The sequence below is a fragment of the Phocoena phocoena genome, chromosome 10, assembly GCF_963924675.1.
Source record: "Phocoena phocoena chromosome 10, mPhoPho1.1, whole genome shotgun sequence".
NCBI lineage: Eukaryota > Metazoa > Chordata > Mammalia > Artiodactyla > Phocoenidae > Phocoena > Phocoena phocoena.
Genome location: NC_089228.1, coordinates 17,708,087 through 17,727,765, shown reverse-complemented (window position 1 = coordinate 17,727,765; position 19,679 = coordinate 17,708,087). Strand labels below are relative to the sequence as shown.

The window sequence follows — 19,679 nt, the reverse complement described above, 5'->3', positions numbered from 1 at the left end:
TTTTTTGTTTGTTTTTGTTTTTGTTTTTTTGTGTTTTTTTGCGGGTACGCGGGCCTCGCACTGCTGTGGCCTCTCCCGATGCGGAGCAACAGGCTCCGGACACGCAGGTTCAGCGGCCATGGCTCACGGGCACAGCCGCTCCGCGGCATGTGGGATCTTCCCAGACCGGGGCCACGAACCCATGTCCCCTGCATCGGCAGGCGGACTCTCAACCACTATGCCACCAGGGAAGCCCCCTGCCCGTTTTTAAAATAGAGTTGTCTGTTTATTTGGTGTTGAGTTGTGGGAGTTCTTTATATGTCCTGGATATTAAAACCTTATCAGATAGATGATTTGCAAATAGTTGCTCCCATTCTGTGGGTTCCCTTTTCACTCTTTGCTGATAGTGTCCTTTGATATGCAGCTTTTTGACTTTGATACAGCTCAATTTATTTCTCTTGTTGCTTGTACTTTGGGGCGGGGCGTGTCACAATATTTTTTATATCAACAGTGGTAGGTTTTGAAATGTCTTGGGAATGTATCAGGAACCTTTGAAGCTTACAGTGAAGAACAAACATTTTCTAGATTTTACATTTTTTATTTTGAAGTTGAAATTTTATCAGTGCCCACCAATATTGCAGTTGATTTTCTTCAAGTGATAGACTCACATGTTCATTTTTGAGGTAATGTCTAGCAATTTCTCTTGGTCTGAATAAGCATTGTTTGTTTGACATTCCTTTCAAGTAAAAATGGCTTTCATTCAACCGGCAGCAGTATTTAACTTTTTGTGACTTGAGATGTCCATAATGTTTTGTTATGCAACAGAAGTCCTTTATGTATACTTCTTATCTTGTTACATGGGATATTAAAAAGGTGTGTGTGTTTTCAAAGGTTTAGATTTAATTAAGTTAGTAAATTTGTTTTATTAAACTTTCCAGCGAAACAGGTTTTTTTGTTTTGTTTTGTTTTAAACTGTGAGTCTCTGGTGATAAAGAAGGCAATGACTACTTCTAGTATGGTTGGGTACTGCTGCCTTGATTTGTGCTGAAGTGTTGTCCATTTTACCCACTGCTGCTTTTGCACCTACTGTCATTGCAAATGTCAACTCAGTGAAAAAATCAACTCTATTCTTATGAAAATAGCTTTGACCTCTTGGGCCTCACTTCGAGAACTGCTGCCTTAATTTGTAGGGTTGCTGGATGGGATGGATGAGTGGTTGCAGACTAGCAGTCTTGTCTCACTTAAGTCATCTCCTGTGTAAGAGATCTATCTGCTGCCAGTCATGGTTATAGTGTTTGGAGGAATGGTTGGCATTCCTGACTCTTGCATCTCCTAGACTTTAGGCTATTTAGGCAGGTATCACAGAATATCCTTATATTAGTGGTAAAATGTGAGGGAGCAGGGGTAAAAAGATGTTTATATTAAAAGTTCATGAACAGATGTGAAAATTACAAGGATATTATGTATTTTTTTACATTGAAGGCTACATCTTGGATAGAACCTATGATATATACCTTTTAAATGACAAAATACTAAAAATTTTTGTTGAAAGCAAAAGCAAAAGGAGAAATTGAAGTTTATTTTGCTATTTAAGAGATAAAAAACAAGAAACATTTACTAGTCTATATAAGCATTATACCTTGGATGTTAAGAGCTTAGAGTATGGAGTCATTCTCATTTGTCCACTTAAATTTATAAATGTAAGGTTGGGCCAATTTCCAATAGCCTCTTTTAAATGGGGGCAGTAACGCCTCCTGGGTTAGGTTTGTTATGAGGGACAGATAGAGTCAGAACAAGATAATGTTTTAAAAATGTGGAGAGGGGGACTTAGACAATAAGCTTTCAGCCAGAAGTAGTTAATTTTAAAGATTTTAATCTGATTTAGGTTTTGTTTGGGTCAGGAATTTGGGAGAATTGGGTGGAACCCAGTTGGACCTTGTGAGTCAGATTGATCAGGCTTGGTGCAGGCTACTGAACGAAGACATTTTCACGACTACTTTTCCAGATCTTAATTTTGTTAGCATTAGTGTCATGGTAAATTCTGTATTTGTGCTTTTTTTCAAGAATTGTGACCCTACATGGTATTATATATTTTTTTAATTTTTTGCTTATAGGATTCAGTGGTCCCAGTTTAAAGGCTATTTTATTTTCAAACTGGAGAAAGTGATGGATGATTTCAGAACTTCAGCTCCTGAACCAAGAGGTCCTCCCAACCCTAATGTCGAATATATTCCCTTTGATGAAATGAAGGAAAGGATACTGAAAATTGTCACTGGATTTAATGGGTATGCATTTAATTCTACTTAATTTAGGTTTAATTTTTAGGAGAACATTAGATTTTTCTCTAAGTTTTGATGTGTCTGGTTGATAACTGATTATCCATTAGAACAAGTTCTGTGCCTTGTGATCTATAGTAGTTATTGATTTCCAGCTTACAAGTATTTAAAATATTGACAGCTTTTTTAAAAAAAAACTTGAACCACGTTTATATGGGTCAGTGGCATTTAGACTTTAAATGTGTAAGACAGTGGAAACATTAATCAAATATTTTTAAATTTTTTCTTTCTGTTTTATATTTGATATTATAAATCTTTATACTTTGTCTAGAACCTATCACTGAAATAAGTAACATTTCTTTTAAAATGAAAAGCAACAGTTTATGAAAAGATTCTACTTAGTGACTTTTTATTTTAAAACATTTTTTTAGAGTCCCTCTTTTCCCTCCAGTAAGTAACCATTTTCAGCCCTTTGTAAAACACTGTACTGGAAAGTTACTCTCCACTAAAATGAAGTTGACCTTTAAATTGTGTGTCATATTCTGTGTTATTTTAAATACTTCCTTTTCAGGACTTTGTATTTTTAGGGTTCCCTTTATTGAAGGGAAGAAGTATTTGTTAAGTTGAGTTGTTCAGTGTTTAATTAATTTATTTTTATTTTTGGCTGCGTTGGATCCCTGCTGCTGTGCCCCCCCCCCCCCCCCCCCCCCCCACCAGCTGCAGCGAGCAGGAGCCACTCGCCAGCCATGGAGCGTGGGGAGGCGCCCCGTGGTGGCCTCTCCCGCCGCGGAGCACAGGCTCCAGGCACGCAGGCCCAACAGCTGTGGCTTGCAGGCTCAGTTGTAGCGCACGGGCTCAGCTGCTCTGCGGCATGTGGGATCCTCCCCGACCAGGGATCCAGCCCGTGTCCCCCCCGCCCCCCGCACTGGCAGGTGGATTCTTAGCCACTGCACCACCAGGGAAGCACGAATTGTTCCGTATTTAAATTGGCATTAACAGTTTGGAGTGTGGAATGACAATACCTAATTTAATGAATTGTGGGTATGTTAACCATGAATTCATATTTAGGGGCAGTTTTTATTTGATCACATATCATTTGTGAGTAGTTTTAGGTAGCATAAATGGTCTCATTTTTTTCTTCAGTTACTTAATCACATGAGATTTGCAACAAGATAGTGTAATTCACCTAACCCTTTATTATATACGTTCTCCTGCTTAACAGTTTGGCTTAAAATATCAAATTCTTAAGCTTTGGTTTTAAGTATGTTGCCAAAATACTTTTCTTTTGGGAGAAATTAAAGCTTTATCATTGAGCTGCTCTTGGGGGTTTGGGATTGGAGGGAGACTTTATTTTCAATGTGTACCCTATTGTACTGTTGACAATTATTTTAACTGTATGTATATATTTACTTACCAATACTGATTTTTTTTTTTTAAAGCACATGCCAAGATGAAGACATGCAATGTATTAGAAGTATACGTAAGATTCACTGTTGAATTGAATGTGGTTAAGAATACTTCTTGGGGATGTTTATAAATAGTGCAGAGGTAGTTAGACGGTTAGTACTTAGACATTATGGTAACTCATCTTTTACTTCAATAAGTTATGGCTCTCATTTAAAATTACGAGTTATGGTCAAACAGGTTAAGTTATACCACTGCTTTGTGAATGTGAAGCTACTTGTGATTCTGAATTTAGTAATACCATTTTCAATTCTTTCAAATTAAATTGGATGAAATACATATATGTATTTGTAATGTCTTAATTTGCTAAATAGGTAGTCGACCTACCTCGGAAAATGACTTGAACAGTCATTAAATGCCTAAGCATACATAAATATAATTACTTTTAAAATATTTTTCATCTTTGAGCCATAAATACTTTGAATTTATGTTTTTTTCTCTGATTTTTCAGAAAGGCGGTTTACGAATTATTTTTCTTAATCAGGTAGAATCCAAGTCTTTTTTTTTTTTTTAATTGTATTTTTTGGCCACACCATGTGGCGTGTGGAACTTCCCTGACTAGGGATTGAACCTGTGCCCCCTGCAGTGGAAGTGTGGAGTCTTAACCACTGGACCACCAGGGAAGTTCAGAGTTCAAGTGTTAATCAGTGATACATTTTTTTCATTTCAGCCATTTTTGTCTGTATCATACTATATTGGTACATGGTACATAAAAACATGTCTGTAATATTTTTCAATTTTACTTTTGTGTTTGAATAGACATAGACAAGCTGTTGCTTTTTAAAAATTTTTGCTAAGAGTGGTGGGTAGAAGTAGCATTTTGTTCTTTTTTAGCTAGTTTGAGAGTATGTCCTTGCCGGTATACCTCTCCTGCTATTTGTAATAGATCATCTTTTAAATTATAAAAGTGACATAAGTATGTTCGTAGTTTTAAAAAGATCCCCAGTCGCCCTAGGAATATATAAAGAAAATAGGAACATGTTATATGCTAGTTTTATTTTACTTTTAGAAGAGCTTTGAAATCTTCTTTATATCAGCACATTTACAGCTGTGTCTTCTATTTGTCTGTTTATTTGAAATAGCAGCATTGTTTTCTGTTATATGAACAGATTATGTAGTTCATTTTCTCTGTTCCCACTGGTGATGGGCATTTATTTTTTTGGCTATTACAAGTAGTGCTTGTAGTGAGCCTCCTTGTAAATATGTTTTTGTGTTGATGAATGTCATATGTTCAATATATGTATAGATTTTTTGTTGCTTTTATTTTAATTTGTAGAAAAGGAGTTGCTAGGTCATGGTGTACGCACACTTAAAATTTTTATTAATATTGCCAAATTCACCTCACAAAATGTTTTCATTTATGCTTCTATGTTTATATAAATGCAGATAGTTTATTTCTTCAGTATTTTTGTGGGTATGTACGTGAATTTGTGTCTCTGATTGCAAGTGAAATTGAACATCCATGTCCTTAATGACTCTTTTATGAATTGTGGTTTCATATCTGGTTTTTTTTGGTTTTTTTAATCTTTTGGTGATTTTCTTATTGGTAACTTCATTTTGTTGTTTTTGTTTTTTGCTTTTAATTAGTGAAAACTCTGTGTTAAATGCTTCAATATATTTTGGCATGGGGACTTCCCTGGCGGTCCAGTGGTTAAGACTCCATGCTCCCACTGCAGGGTGCACAGGTTCAATCCCTGGTCAGGGAACTAAGGTCCCATGTGCCGCATGGTGCATATATCTTAAAATATATATATTGGCATGAAAAGATTAACTGTTTTCTAAAATTAGTATTGTCAGTATATAAATTTTCCCTCTTTGAAGCGGAAATTGTCCATTCACTTGTCTGCTTGACTTCCTGAACTGTAAGATTCTGGACACCAGGGAGGACTATCTTTTCCATATAAGGCCTAGCACAGTGAATGCCTGAACATAGTAGGTTTTCAAACAAACAAGTATTGAATGAGTGAGTGAAAGGAATAAAAGCATGCTTCTGTATCTGTATTTTGTTTAATGGGGCAGGGTAGATAGAATTACATAGTTGAATGCTTAAAGTTCTTAAAAAAATTTTTTAGTCATATTTTCTTGTCCTTTTAAAATTACTTTTGAACTTTAAAATTTTATAGGGGAAGATGGATTATAGCTACTCTCCAGAACTGAAGTTACAGTTTCTTAGGTGAGAAACACCAAAAATTAAAAATTAACAAAATTAGAAACTTCAATGAATGGTCGGTTAAAAGACAGTTGCCTCTTTTTTTTTTTTTTTTTTTTTTTTTTTTGTGGTACGCGGGCCTCTCACTGTTGTGACCTCTCCTGTTGCGGAGCACAGGCTCGTGATGCGCAGGCTCAGTGGCCATGGCTCACGGGCCCAGCCGCTCCGCGGCATGTGGGATCCTCCTGGACTGCGGCACGAACCCATGTCCCCTGCATCGGCAGGGGGACTCTCAACCACTGCACCACCAGGGAAGCCCGACAGTTGCCATTTTATGCCCTCTCTGTGGGTTTATAATCAACAAGAGTATATGTAGGCTTACTCAAACTGAGACCATTTATGAAAATCCTCTTCCTATCTTAGATGCCATGAATATAATTTAGAAATTGCTTGTAGCTAGTAGTTCATTCCTATAATGGTACCCAAAGAGAGATTTCGAGAGGTAGAGAGAACAACTTACATTCCTAGTAGTTTTAAAAAGATTATTTTAAATCCTAATTATTGAAATGGAAGAATAATGAATGTAAATTAATTACTTAAGTCTTCCTCCACCTTTGACAGTCTGTTAGAGCTAAGACCTCTGTAAAATAAGCAGTGAGTTTCACTTACTATGGGTAGTTGACTAAAACAGCGTGGCTATGTATTTATGAGGGGTTCTAGGCACCCTGCACAACTACTTGATACCTAAAAATCTTTGTTACATCATCTCTAAGGCGTCCATTGCGTATCTTTTGGCATGATTATAGTCTGACTATAGAATTTCTTCTCTAGTTATTTTATTAAAAAAAAATTTTTTTAACATCTTTATTGAAGTACAATTGCTTTACAATGGTGTGTTAGTTTCTGCTTTATAACAAAGTGAATCAGTTATACATATACATATGTTCCCATATCTCTTCCCTCTTGCATCTCCCTCCCTCCCACCCTCCCTATCCCAGCCCTCTAGGTGGTCACAAAGCACTGAGCTGATCTCCCTGTGCTATGTGGCTGCTTCCCATTAGCTGTCTGTTTTACATTTGGTAGTGTATATGTGTCCATGCCGCTCTCTCACTTAGTCCCAGCTTATCCTTCCCCCTCCCCGTGTCCTCAAGTCCATTCTCTACGTGTGGGTCTTCTAAAGTTATTTTAATGTACATAATTAACTAGATTTTGCTTAGTTCTGAAAACCTTCACGTGATTGTTTTATGTGCATGTGCACACAAACGGAGATATCTTGTAAGTTTCTGCACCTGAGAGTTTGCCTCTTCATACTTTTTTTTCTTAAAGGTTCATATACAAGGTTTTTAATACTTTAAAATCTAGATTGTAGATATAAAACATTTACTCCTTTTTTGATTTTGTATTGTTTGCTTTACAGTTAGCTCAGATTATTCAGGGATGAAAGAATGGGTTCCAGCCTTTTGTTACTTTGTTCTTTTACTCCTTTTACCTATTTTATTGCTTGCTGGAATTTCTGCTCCTCTGTTGAGAAAAATAGAGTTATTGCATTTTTTATTAGTTATTTGTGCCAGTATTTGTTGAGCGTATTGAATCCTTAGCTGAAATTTGTTTATTTCTTTTTCTTTACTCCCTTTCTTAGCATAACTAGTTGAGAATCGGAATTATTTAGTAACCTTCCCTCCTTATTCTCCTTCCTGCCTTGCCTTGTCTGGTGGTAATAGGGTTTGATGTGATGCTCTCTCTAATAAAATTTTATAATTGAAAGAGAGGAAATAAACCTGCTGTATTAAAAAAAAAAGAGAGGAAATAGCAGAAACCTAATTAATTTTTTTAAACATTTTTATTTGAGGCAAGTAAAGTAATTCAGGCCCTGTAGAAGATGGTTAACTTGATTAAAAGTGTTGGCAATTGCTATAGATTTGTTTTGGAATGGGGAATGGTATAGATACTAGTTTACGGTTATTTACCATTATTTTAAGAGGCTAATTCTTCATTTTCTTAATTTTCTGTACTTGCCATTTTACAGTGCTGTTTTCAATAAATCTCAATTACTAACATTTGATTTGAGTTGTAAAATATATGCATATGAATATTTATGTTGTGTATATTTATACAGATGTTAAATAAATCCTGATCCATCAAGAGCATATTGTTTCAGGTCAGATAATATCACAAGATTCCAGTGGTGATTTCTGACTTCTGTAGGACTTAAGAGTAAACAAAACTTAACCCATTTAACCTTTGATATCTAAGAGATATATAAGTTAATTTCTACTTAAATAGTTGAAGTCAAACGAGTAATTCTGTTAACTAAGACACAGTATAAATGTCATTAATAGAAAATAAAGATGTGCATAAAACATAAAACAGAAGTGATTGGTTGTTTTAAGCAGTTTTTAAATAGGATGTCTGGTTTTGTGGTTATCTCTTTAGCCTTTTACTTTAATGGCCTCTGTGTTTTATACTCCTTTATCTTTTTTTATGAGGAATGTTGCTTATATAATGACATAGAGGCAAGATACAGGTTATCTGATTTTTAAAATCTTAGACTCTGACTGAAATGTGCATTTCTTCTTTTTGGATGCCTTCTTAATACCTTGGTATATATCCAGAATATTGGCACATCTTGATGATCAAACCTTTAAACAGACTAAGATAAATTAAAAACAAAACATACATTTTAGTTACTTAGAGTCTTTCTCAAGTTAAAATACAGGATAGGAAATTCTATCTTTAGGGCTTAGTGTTAGTGTTTAAAATTTCTAATTTGAGCTTAGATGTCTTTCTCTGATGTCCAGCAGCTTTCTTGGTATTTGAATCCCCATAGGTTTTAGATACACAGGACTTGGTCTTTTTTTTTTTTTTAAAGTCAGTAGATGGGGACAGATTACAGTCAAATTCAGGTATATAATTAATGTAAAATGTGTGATCCTATTTCATCAGGGTTAGTTACTTTCTTTGGAATTAAAAAGAATTTTTTTAAAAAAACATTTATTTAATTTTGGCTGCATTGGGTCCTCGTTGCTGCACGCGGGCTTTCTCTAGTTGTGGTGAGCGGGGGCTACTCTTTGTTGTGGTGTGCCAGCTTCTCATTGCGGTGGCCTCTCGTTGCGGAGCACGGGCTCTAGGCACACAGGCTTCAGTAGTTGTGGCACGAGGGCTCAGTAGTTGTGGCGCACGGGCTTAGTTGCTCTGCGGCCTGTGGGATCTTCCTGGACCAGAGCTTGAATCCGTGTCCCCTGCATTGGCAGGCGGTTTCTTAACCACTGCGCCACCAGGGAAGTCCTAAAAAGAATATTTTAAAAAACATTTTTTGCGTTGTTTCACTGTAGTTGGTCTTTGGAGGGATTGTGTCTTCTCAAAATCTACATTCAAGGTCAGATGGGATCAGGATGATGATAGGAACTAAGATTTATTGAACACTTTAAAATACTTCAGGCCCTAAGTGACTTATATGCATGATGTCGTGTTCAGTGCTCATGATAATCACATGAGAAGTGCACTTTCAGAATCTCTGTTTCCCAGGAAAGGACATGAAGGCTTTAAAGAGGTAAATTCGACTAGGGCAAGGTGTCCCAGTGGGCTAGCTGGTATTTTTTTTTTAAGCCACACTGCCTTATACGTAATTTGTGCATTAAAAGTGGACTGGTTGATAGTGTTCTGTACCATTTCTGAGTAATACAATTTGAAACAACTTAATTTTTTTTTAAGTTTTACTATATATTGTAGTCATATTTTTTTTTTTGGTTTGCTTAATAAAATGCAAGCTCGTCATATCCTTTTTTTTTTTTTTTTTGGTGGTACGTGGGCCTCTCACTGTCGTGGCCTCTCCTGTTGCGGAGCACAGGCTCCGGACGCGCAGGCTCAGCGGCCATGGCTCACGGGTCCAGCCGCTCTGCGGCATGTGGGATCTTCCCAGACCGGGGCACGAACCCGTGTCCCCTTCATTGGCTGGCGGACTCTCAACCACTATGCCACCAGGGAAGCCCCATATCCTTTTCAAAAGTTTTTTTTCTTTCAGTTCCTTATATAATCTTAGTTTTCATCTTATGATGTGGGTAAATAAGGTAATATATTGGTGACATCTTGCAGAGTAAACTGACTGCATTTTATTTTAAATAACCGAAAATATTTTTCTACTAAATTACTTTACATCTTTGCTAATGAACATCCTCCCCCGTTCTCCCGTTTTCAGGGTTCTGCTGCATGCTTTTCATTGAGAGTTAGCAGCATGCATGTTTGCAGTTTTTTTCTTCTTAGCATGTATCTTAATTTAGCTAGTGATATTTATTGAGTAACGCGTTAATATTTTCCAGAGTTAGAATAAACTATCTTGTGTGCTTATGTGTAATGGAAGAGTAACAGAAAGCAGAACTTTCATATAGTTGTACCAGGTTTGGGATTTATCTGGTTTATTCTTATACCTCCTTTTAAAGACCCACCTTAAATTAAGTGTCCCCATGTTTATCCTCGATTCCCTGGCAGTTTATTCTGTCTCCCTTGCACTGTATACACAATTTTATTAGCATTTCTTGTTGTAATTGGGTTGTTTTTAATTGTAATTGTTTACATTACGTGTCTTACCGGGTCCTCTATTGAGTAAATATTAATATTTCTGCTTCATAGTTGGCTCTCATGTTTACTTAAAAGGTTAAAAAGTACAAACTTTATGAAGAGACCTTCAGTGCAGTTGTCAGAATTATAATATTGTTTCCACTGGATACTTGGATTTACAAGAAATGTTTGTATTTTAAGCCTGTTCACTTGAGGGAGAGTTGTATAACATTTTAGTGCCATCTATTGGACACTTGGTAAAATGACTTCAAAAGCTTCTGAAAGTGTCTAAGAATGTAAACTCATTTTGTCATAGGCTGACATCGTTATGCAAACATAATACATTTTTCCTCATAAAGCAGTATTAATATTCACCCACGCATACAATGTTAATAATTGACTAACATTTTACCTACCTTCCTAGAGAAAATTAGCCAAAACATTTAGTGTAAAAACATTGTTAAGCATGGAGTTGGAAGATGCTCATCTTTTAAAGTTAATTTTAAAAGAAAGTACTAGTATCAGTGTGTGAAAGAAATTTAGTTGGAGGAGTAGACCTAACTAAACAATGTCTGTTTAAGTATTTGCTGGTTAAATAGTATTCGAATGTTCTTAACACTGGGTGCTGTTTTGCTAGTTTTTGAAAACTGTGTAAAAACTCCTATTTAGTATCACTCTGACGTCATTAATGAGGGAATAGCATTTGGAAGTGTGTGTGTGTTTAGGATTTGGAAGGTAGTGAACTCAAAGAGGGGCTAAGGTACAGGTATACCAGTAATATTCTGAAATCCATGATGGTACTGCATTTCAGGTATATATGTATATAAATAAATTATATATTGACTATCTTGTATGTGAGGATATCCTGCCCTTAAGAAGCTTTCAGTCAAATATGAAGAAAGACAGTTTGGAAAAACAAAGATAATTAGTTTTGACAGTGTACTCTACTATGAATTTTAAGAAGAAAAAAACATTACTTTTTCTCAGAAACCAAAGAACTTTCCTATAGCAGTCTTGATGAATATCAGAAGTTGTCCTGTATTTCTGTCTGCCTCTGAATATTTGTGATAATGAGACAAATGTTTCGCCTCTTAGTGCCCAATCTTTTGGCAGAATGATAGTTTTCTGACTTTTAGGCTTTGATATACAACTTGAGAGAAGATTGATACTTGGTCTCTCGCATAACTAAACTACTTGTTTTCATATGAATAATATTTATTTTAAGCCTTTTCAAAATTTGTCATAGGTCGTATATTGAATTTTTTTTAATTTTTAAAAGAACATAAGAATAGTGTTTATGCTAAGAATACGAGAACTAAACATTGTTTGTCCAACTAGAAAATAAACATTTACGATTTTACGTATGTGCAGTGTAGTGGAAGGGACAACATGGGATTTGAAGTTAGACTGGGTTTTTGAGTCCTGCGGTATTAATCACTAGTGGCCTTACTTTGTGGGGGGGAGGGAATTTTGTGTTGATCTGCCTGTCAACAAGAAATAACTTCGTGGGTAATAACTGTTAATCTGAGGCTTTGTAATTGTCTTTATAAGGAGAATAAATAGATTTGTGTGGCAAATAACTGAAGTGTAAAGTTTACGTTTATACTTTTTAGCTGCATTTGTCATCTCTCTGCTCACATGTTTGCTGTTCATATTGTAACTCTCAGGAATGCTAATAGTGTGTGAGATAAACACTGCTGTTTATAATACGATTTTAGGTCCAATTTATGTTTCAGTTTTGTATTTTCTGTGGTCAAGTGAAAATTTGATTGTGGTTGAAGTATTTGTCAAACAGTAAGGTACCTACCAAAATATTGAGTGTATTTGTATGTATTTTAAGTTTGATGAAACATGTAGGTTGTACATAAAATTTTAATTATGGGAGCATAACTATGTTTATAATACTTTTTCATTGGAATCACTTGTCTTATTCTGTCTGATAACAAAACATTTGTAGTTTTATTTGAACACTAAAAATATCTTTGTGTGCAAAAGAATACTTGAGAAAGTTTCTGTATTTAAATAAACTCTGACTTGATTATTATTTGTGTTGCCTCTCTTGTAAACTTAAAATTGAATTGTCAGAATTAAGAATGTTAAAATTTTTTCTCAGTTTTGAAGCTTTCTGTTAATTTTGAATGGTCTTTATTGCTTTTTAAGGCAAGGGAGGGAAAGGGTATTGCCCTGCCTGTTTTTAAGTGACTCATCCATTCATTTGTAGCATTTTCTTTTGTAGCTTAACACAGGGGTGACTAGATAAAGCTTGAAATAGCAGGAGTAATAATGTTCCTAATTTTCTTGATAATTAATGACCCCAAACTATAAATTTATATTCTTTTGCAGTATACCTTTTACTATTCAGCGACTATGTGAATTGCTCACAGATCCAAGAAGAAACTATACAGGAACAGACAAATTTCTCAGAGGAGTAGAAAAGGTATTTATTTTATTATTGGCATTATATTAAACTGTAGCATAATAGATTTCAGAAAAGAACTTTGAGTAGGCCCTGTTTCAGGCACCTTTTCTTGAAATAGGTTTCTCAGTCTATCTGAAGTTTTTCCCAGTTTGTTTTCCAAATTATGTCCTAAGTTTCAGAGGAAGATTTAATAGGAGGGAGGCGGAGGAATGCTTGAGGTCAGTTAAGCTTGGGAAAAGCAGTTTATTATTGTCTCGTGGAAATTCTTAGTATACCTTAACATATTAATAGCTCCGAGAAGTTCTATAATTGATATTTTAATAATAGAGCATTTTGCAAACTTGTTTATCTACAGAATTCATTTCTTTAGTTCTAGAGTTCAGAGGTACACAACTTGGAAAATCGCTGATACAAAGCATTTAAGTTAGATATTGAGAAGGATATATATCATGTTTAAGAATGAGAGAAGCATTAGGTTTTTAGTGGGTGAGGGGATGTTAACAGAGCAGGGCATTCTGGACAAAGGAAACAGTCTGAGAGAATGAAAAGCAAGACACATAGACTTGTCTGGAGTGAAGAATGAATGAAGGAGTCCCATGGGAACCAAGATTGTGGACCAGTGGTTTTGTGAAAACCATTGGTTTTAGTGATTGATCCTAAAACATAGTCTAGTGTTATTTTAAGGTTCTAATTGAAGTTCATTTTATTTTACCCTTGGAGCAGGAATCCAAAATCATTACCTAGTGATTTATAATAGATCTTAGGGCCTTACTGGATTAATGTGTTTTGTTGAGCTTCTATACCTTCAATTTAGTAAGATTCCTGAAGGGCAGGAAACTGAGATGGTTCTTCAGTACTTATTTTCAGTTCAGAGACTTTCAGTAATTCCACTTGGGCAATCTTTGGATAACAAGGCAGTGTCACAGTAATCATAGTTGTGTGACCATGGACCAGGTACGTAACCTAAGTCTCAGTTTCCTCATCTGTATAGTGTGGATCATAATGAGGCTGTGAGGAGGATTAAATGTAAAAGCACTTACTTTGGCTCAGCAAACTTGCAATGAATATTGACTATTAATAAAGCTATTGTTACCAGAAAGATTATATTATAAAAAAGGTTTGAGTCTCTTTCCTTGAGGTATATCGTGCTACACATGAAGCTTTTGATTGGGTACTGCTTTAAAAGGAAGTTCGTTATAGTAGGCCTAAATACTTCAAACTCTAAATATCTTGGTGAGATTCTATCTCAAATAAGAGACGGTGGTTCTGTTCTATTATCTGTAACACATAATGTCAGGGCTCTAAAGTAACTAGAGTAGAGTAAAAAAAAAAAAAAAAATGAGGCTGGCAAAAAAATAGTTTAGTGGGATATTAGATTTGGGGCTTTTGCTATTGTTTTAGTTTTCATTGCTTGATTAGAGATTTTTCTTTATCTTTTTCTTTCTTTTTTTTTTTTTTTGTGGTACGCGGGCCTCTCACTGTTGTGGTCTCTCCCGTTGCGGAACACAGGCTCCGGACGCACAGGCTCAGCGGCCATGGCTCACGGGCCCAGCCGTTCCACAGCATGTGGGATTTTCCCGGACCGGGGCACGAACCCGTGTCCCCTGCATCAGCAGGCGGACTCTCAACCACTGCGCCACCACGGAAGCCCCTAGAGATTTTTAGTTTTAGCCATTTCTTTTATTAGTAAAAATGTAATAAAATGGAAACTTAATACCAGGGGAGATTCTGAGAAATTAAAAACAAATAATTAAACTTTATTTTGTGGTACTTTTCCTCGTATTGATCACCAATTTTGTTATTGCAGAATGTGATGGTGGTTAGCTGTGTTTATCCTTCTTCAGAGTAAGTATAGAGATTTTTCTTTTTCTAGTATATTCTAACAATTAAATCATATCTAATGTATTAGTCTTAAAAATAGGTTGCATTTATTTTATATGTAATTAAGCATGATAACATTTGTAAATGCTTATGAAACTACCATCCAGTACTCAAAGTAGAATATTACCAGTAACATTACCTATATGTTTTTCCAGTGAAAAGAGTTGTATTAAAGAGATTCATGATTTACTGCAGTCTTAACACTGTTGGATTTATGTACTGTCTGGACCCTGGGATCCCATCCGAGGCAGGCCATTTCTAGGAAATAATTCTTAGGTTTGTAATAGCTACTTGATGACATTGCTCTTTATGATGGAAAATTATTTCCAGTTGCTAAGATTTATATAGTAAATTAAGGTTGCATTTTAGGGCACACTCCTTGGCACCACTGGTATTTTATTATGAGTGGATGTCCTGGGATTGCAGGAGATTTAGCACTGCCCATGGCTTCCACTGAATGCCAGCAGTGTCCACCACTTCCCGTGAAAAATTTCTTCAGACGTTGCTAAATGTCCCCTGGGGATGCAGAGTGAGGGAAGAGGGATTGTTGGAAGATGTTGCCCCCTGTTGAGAAACACTGGTTTAATGGTTAAAATATCTGATTTCATACAGACCAATAACAGTGAATTTGTTAGAACTCTTGAAGAATATACCTGTATATTGTTAAATAACATACTAAGATAATCCCATAGCTATTTTTCTTAGAAGTCTTTCATTTGGTTCTGTGACAGTGAGATCTTACAAAAGATCTTTTAGACCCGTGATTCTCATCAAAATTAAAGAATTAAACTATCCATAAAAGTGTTTTTTTCTTTTCTTGTAGGAAGAACAGTTCCAATAGTTTAAATCGAATGAATGGTGTTATGTTTCCTGGAAATTCACCAAGTTACACTGAAAGGTCAGATTATTGATTTTTATTATTCAAAGAGTTGCAGTTTCTTAATTTTGGGTAGGAAATTCAATATACTTATTAAGAATTGGGAATTTTACGGCAGGTTAGGATATACCAAACAGAATTAGTTAATTTGGTAACGCATGGTTCTGAAAGTCAAAATTAAAGAAAATGTTTCTGTGATATGTTCATATAAACAAACCTTGGGAGGGATGACTTTTTACAAAAATGGGAAAATGATGTTCATTTATTTTACTATAGGTCTAATATAAATGGACCTGGAACACCCAGGCCACTTAATCGACCAAAGGTTTCTTTGTCAGTCCCCATGACAACAAATGGCTTACCTGAGAGCACAGACAGCAAAGAGTCAAACTTAAAGCAAAATGAGGATAAAAATCACAGGTTTGTATGTGATTTATATTTAAAAGAAAAAATGTTTTCCAAAAGAGTTAACATTTATTGATGGTTTTTCAGCCCTCATTATGTATTATTGAGAATTTACTGTTGTTTTGAGGGGTAGAAAAGGTTTTAATGCAGTTAAAAGGGGCTGCAGCTTTTTGCAGCATTATCACATGCTGACAATGGGCAGAGAAAAGACTTAAACTGCTAATTTGGGGAGATTTTATTTATAATAGGGTGTTAAGAAAGTGGTCATGATACATTTTTTTCTTCTTTTTGAAAGTTACTTGAAAAGAGAAGATATTTATAAATGAGTTGAAATTTTGTGAATCATTTCTCATTGTAGATCATAAAAGGAACCTTTTTATTTAAATCCCATCTCAAATTTTCTACATCACATTAAGGGAAGGAAGACTGAATGAGTGAGAGGAATTAAAGAGTATTGGCCTGCCTGGACAGAAGGGTCTTATCAGAACTGATTTCTTAAATTGGTGATGACGCAGAAAGGTGTCTTTGTTCTGACTTACTCAGGAATAATGAGCATCTTATCTACAGCTTACTCTCAGATGGTTCAGAAAATTACTAATGACAATAAGAATAAACAGAGATGGAGACAGGGTGATGGAGCAAATGCAGTGAGTTGCTAATTAAGGGGATCTGCTTTAGGGGGATATGATAGTTCTTTTTCTGTGAGTTTAAAAATATTTCACAATGAATTACTTAAGGAAAAGAAAGGAGTATGTCCCTGTGGAAGACTCGTAGTTTTATTATAGGAGGACATTTAACTTACTGGAGAATTGAACAGAAAGGTCATGTAACTTATCGACAAGTTGCTAGTGGGAAATATTTATTAAACAGTTTAGGTGTCCTCGAAATTATTCTCTTGTGTTTTTCTTTGCCCAGATGTTATCATTTAACTTTGACACTGAAATACAGTTAAACATTATTAGACCTTAAAAATGAGAATGTAAAGGATGAAGAAACAGTCTTACTAACGACACTTTAAAACAATATTTGCAGTGACTCTTCGACATCTGAATCAGAAGGTTCCTCAGCGAGCCCTATAAAAAATAAACACCCAGATGAAGATACTGTGGAAGCTGAGGGGCATGAGGTAAAAAGACTCAGGTTTGACAAAGAAAGTGACGTCAGAGAGATGGCCAGTCAAACATCTTCCAGTGAAATTTCTTCAGTTATGGTAGAAGAAACAGAAGCTCCATCTTCATCTCAGAATAACGACAAAGAAATTAGTTGTACCAGGCAGCACTGTACAGAAGAGGATGAAGAAGAGGATGAAGAGGAAGAAGGTATTTAGAGACCATCTGTAAAAGGGTGGAGTAAGGAGATCCTCAAATTCTTGTACTTCATTTTTGCGTGAAAGAATTTCACATAATGGAACTCCTTATAATGCTGATGTTGGGCTTTTCTCCCACCTTTATGTGTTCTGTAGTTGCTGCTGAGTTTCAGGGATATGATTTGAGCTGTAGAGTATCAGAATTCATGAAACTTAACTGTGGAGGTATTTTGAAAATGAAATTTAACTACAACAACATTTGCTTATTTTTAGAGTCTTTTATGACATCAAGAGAAATGATCCCAGAAAGAAATCAAGAAAAAGAATCTGATGATGCCTTAACTGTGAATGAAGAGACTTCTGAGGAAAATAATCAAATGGAGGAATCTGATCTGACTCAAGTTGAGAGAGGTTTACATTCTGAAGGTAGTGAAAATACCGGCCCTGTAAGTAGTTCCAGTTGCCATGAAACGGAAGAATTAATAGGATCCAATTCCAGTAAAACTGGAGAGATTCTCTCAGAATCTTCCATGGAAGCCACAGAAGTCACAGATGAACCAATGGAACAAGACTAACTATTCAGAAATATTTAGATGCAGTATTTTCCATACAGTTCTGGTTTCACACTGTATAAAACTTTTATGTAATAAAATGGACCTTTAGTTTTACAAGAGAAGCAGGTTGTAAAATAAAGTACTGTATGGGATCAATCCTGAAAGAGTCGCACATGTAAGAACTGTGAGTACCAGCTCCTCGGGGTCCTGCTTACCGCTGACTTCTTTTGCTCTGGTCAGATCAGTGGTTTGTGTATAGATTGTTTTTTTTTTTTTAATTTAGAGTTAAAAATTTTAAACTGGAAGATAATAATTATAATTTTGAAAACTTTTGGAGATTATCACATTTAGTTTATACATATGCAAGAAAGCTTTTTGTCTTGTCTCTTTCTGACAGCTCTAGCAGTTTTCATATTTTGGTCATAGTTTCAACATTTTAACATGAATTGTAGGGTTTCATGTTGGTTTCCAGATTTTATTGTTTGACTATGTACTATGGAACTTTAAGTCATATATACATATATATATATATATTATTCTAAGGGGGGAAATGTTATATTTTTCTTTTTCTATAAGAGATGAATACAGTGGATACTTTTTCTATTGGTAATGATTGAGTTCACCTCTTTCAGAAGACAGTTTCTTTCTCTTCTGAGTAATTCAAATAAAATCTGGCCCTTGTGGAACCCTGGAAATCTTAAGTCTGTTGAAATACCAGGTTAAACACATTCCAAGAGATCTGTTCAAACTAAAATTCTTTTGTATACTTCTGAGGTGCCTGAGAAAAAGACTTCATTATTTATGAGAAAATGTGCTTTATCTTGGAAATTGTGTTCAAACATTAGCTTACTGTTTTGTAGAATGAATGCTTATAAAGCTGACATGAAACCATCTCAGAAGAACCAGGCAGGTTTCTTTACCTTTTGCTTGCTTTTCTGAACAGTGTGAATACTACACATTTCTTTCTAAATTATTCTAGAGTATACAGATGTCAATGGTATGAAACACCACTGTACTGGAAGAATTAATATATTACTTTAGTAATGTACCAGAGCTAAATGACTGAAGCTTTAGGGGTACATAAAAACCACCGTAATTTGTATGACATTTTGAAGTGAATTAAATATTTTTGAACATGCTTCTTCGACAGCCAGTGTTATATTTTTCAGATCAACACAAAGCACAATGGTTACTCTAAACTCAATATTTTCAAATTCACATAACTTAAAGTCATGCAAGCTGCAATTTCCCTGTCTAAATTACTGGCTGCCAAATTTATACCTGTTTCTTCAGCTGTACCTTTTGATATTTAGAATTTTTAAATTTCTGTAAAGTAGATTTTGTAGAATGTAATGTGTTCACTGCCTTTGTGAAGCGGTATATAATTGTATAATTTCTGTGTGTAAACTGAATGCTTGGGCTTTCAATACAGTATTCATATAAAGCAATAAATATTAATGTTATGAAATATTTGAGTACATTTTTATCAAAATATATAAGAATCCCTTTTTTTAATTTCAGATACCTGAAGTACACAGATGAACTTATAAAACTGATGCAAACATTTTCTGACACTGTATCATATGCTCTGGGGTGATTTGGGCGGCAACCACAAGTTTTGCATTTTGCCTACTTCAGTTGCTATGACTAAAAATACCAAAATGAGTTGGCTCCGTTTATGTCTGTAGGATATTATACTACTGACTGACTTGACTGTCAGGTTTACAGCAGCTAGATGATATATTTGTGAATATGTCTCATAGTTGAAATAAAAACTGAGTATTGATTTATTTACTGTTATCCAAGAGGGGAGGA

At 35.2% G+C, this 19,679-nt stretch overlaps 1 protein-coding gene across 3 annotated transcripts in view; it reads left to right on the top strand.

The window, feature by feature from the left end:
• Positions 1-19,324, top strand: part of PPP4R2 (protein phosphatase 4 regulatory subunit 2) — a 53,409-nt gene extending 34,085 nt beyond the window's left edge. The window contains exons 3-9 of one of the 3 annotated variants that reach the window (XM_065885827.1): positions 2,094-2,264; positions 12,766-12,859; positions 14,649-14,686; positions 15,546-15,620; positions 15,876-16,019; positions 17,037-17,323; positions 17,584-19,324. In XM_065885827.1, the coding sequence (XP_065741899.1) occupies positions 2,094-2,264; positions 12,766-12,859; positions 14,649-14,686; positions 15,546-15,620; positions 15,876-16,019; positions 17,037-17,323; positions 17,584-17,885 (1,111 nt within the window). In that variant the 3' untranslated portion in view covers positions 17,886-19,324. Of the gene's footprint in view, positions 1-2,093; positions 2,265-12,765; positions 12,860-14,648; positions 14,687-15,545; positions 15,621-15,875; positions 16,020-17,036; positions 17,324-17,583 lie in introns of those variants that run through there. The other 2 variants (XM_065885826.1, XM_065885828.1) reach the window with 2 other exon arrangements.
• Positions 19,325-19,679: the final 355 nt, after the last annotated feature.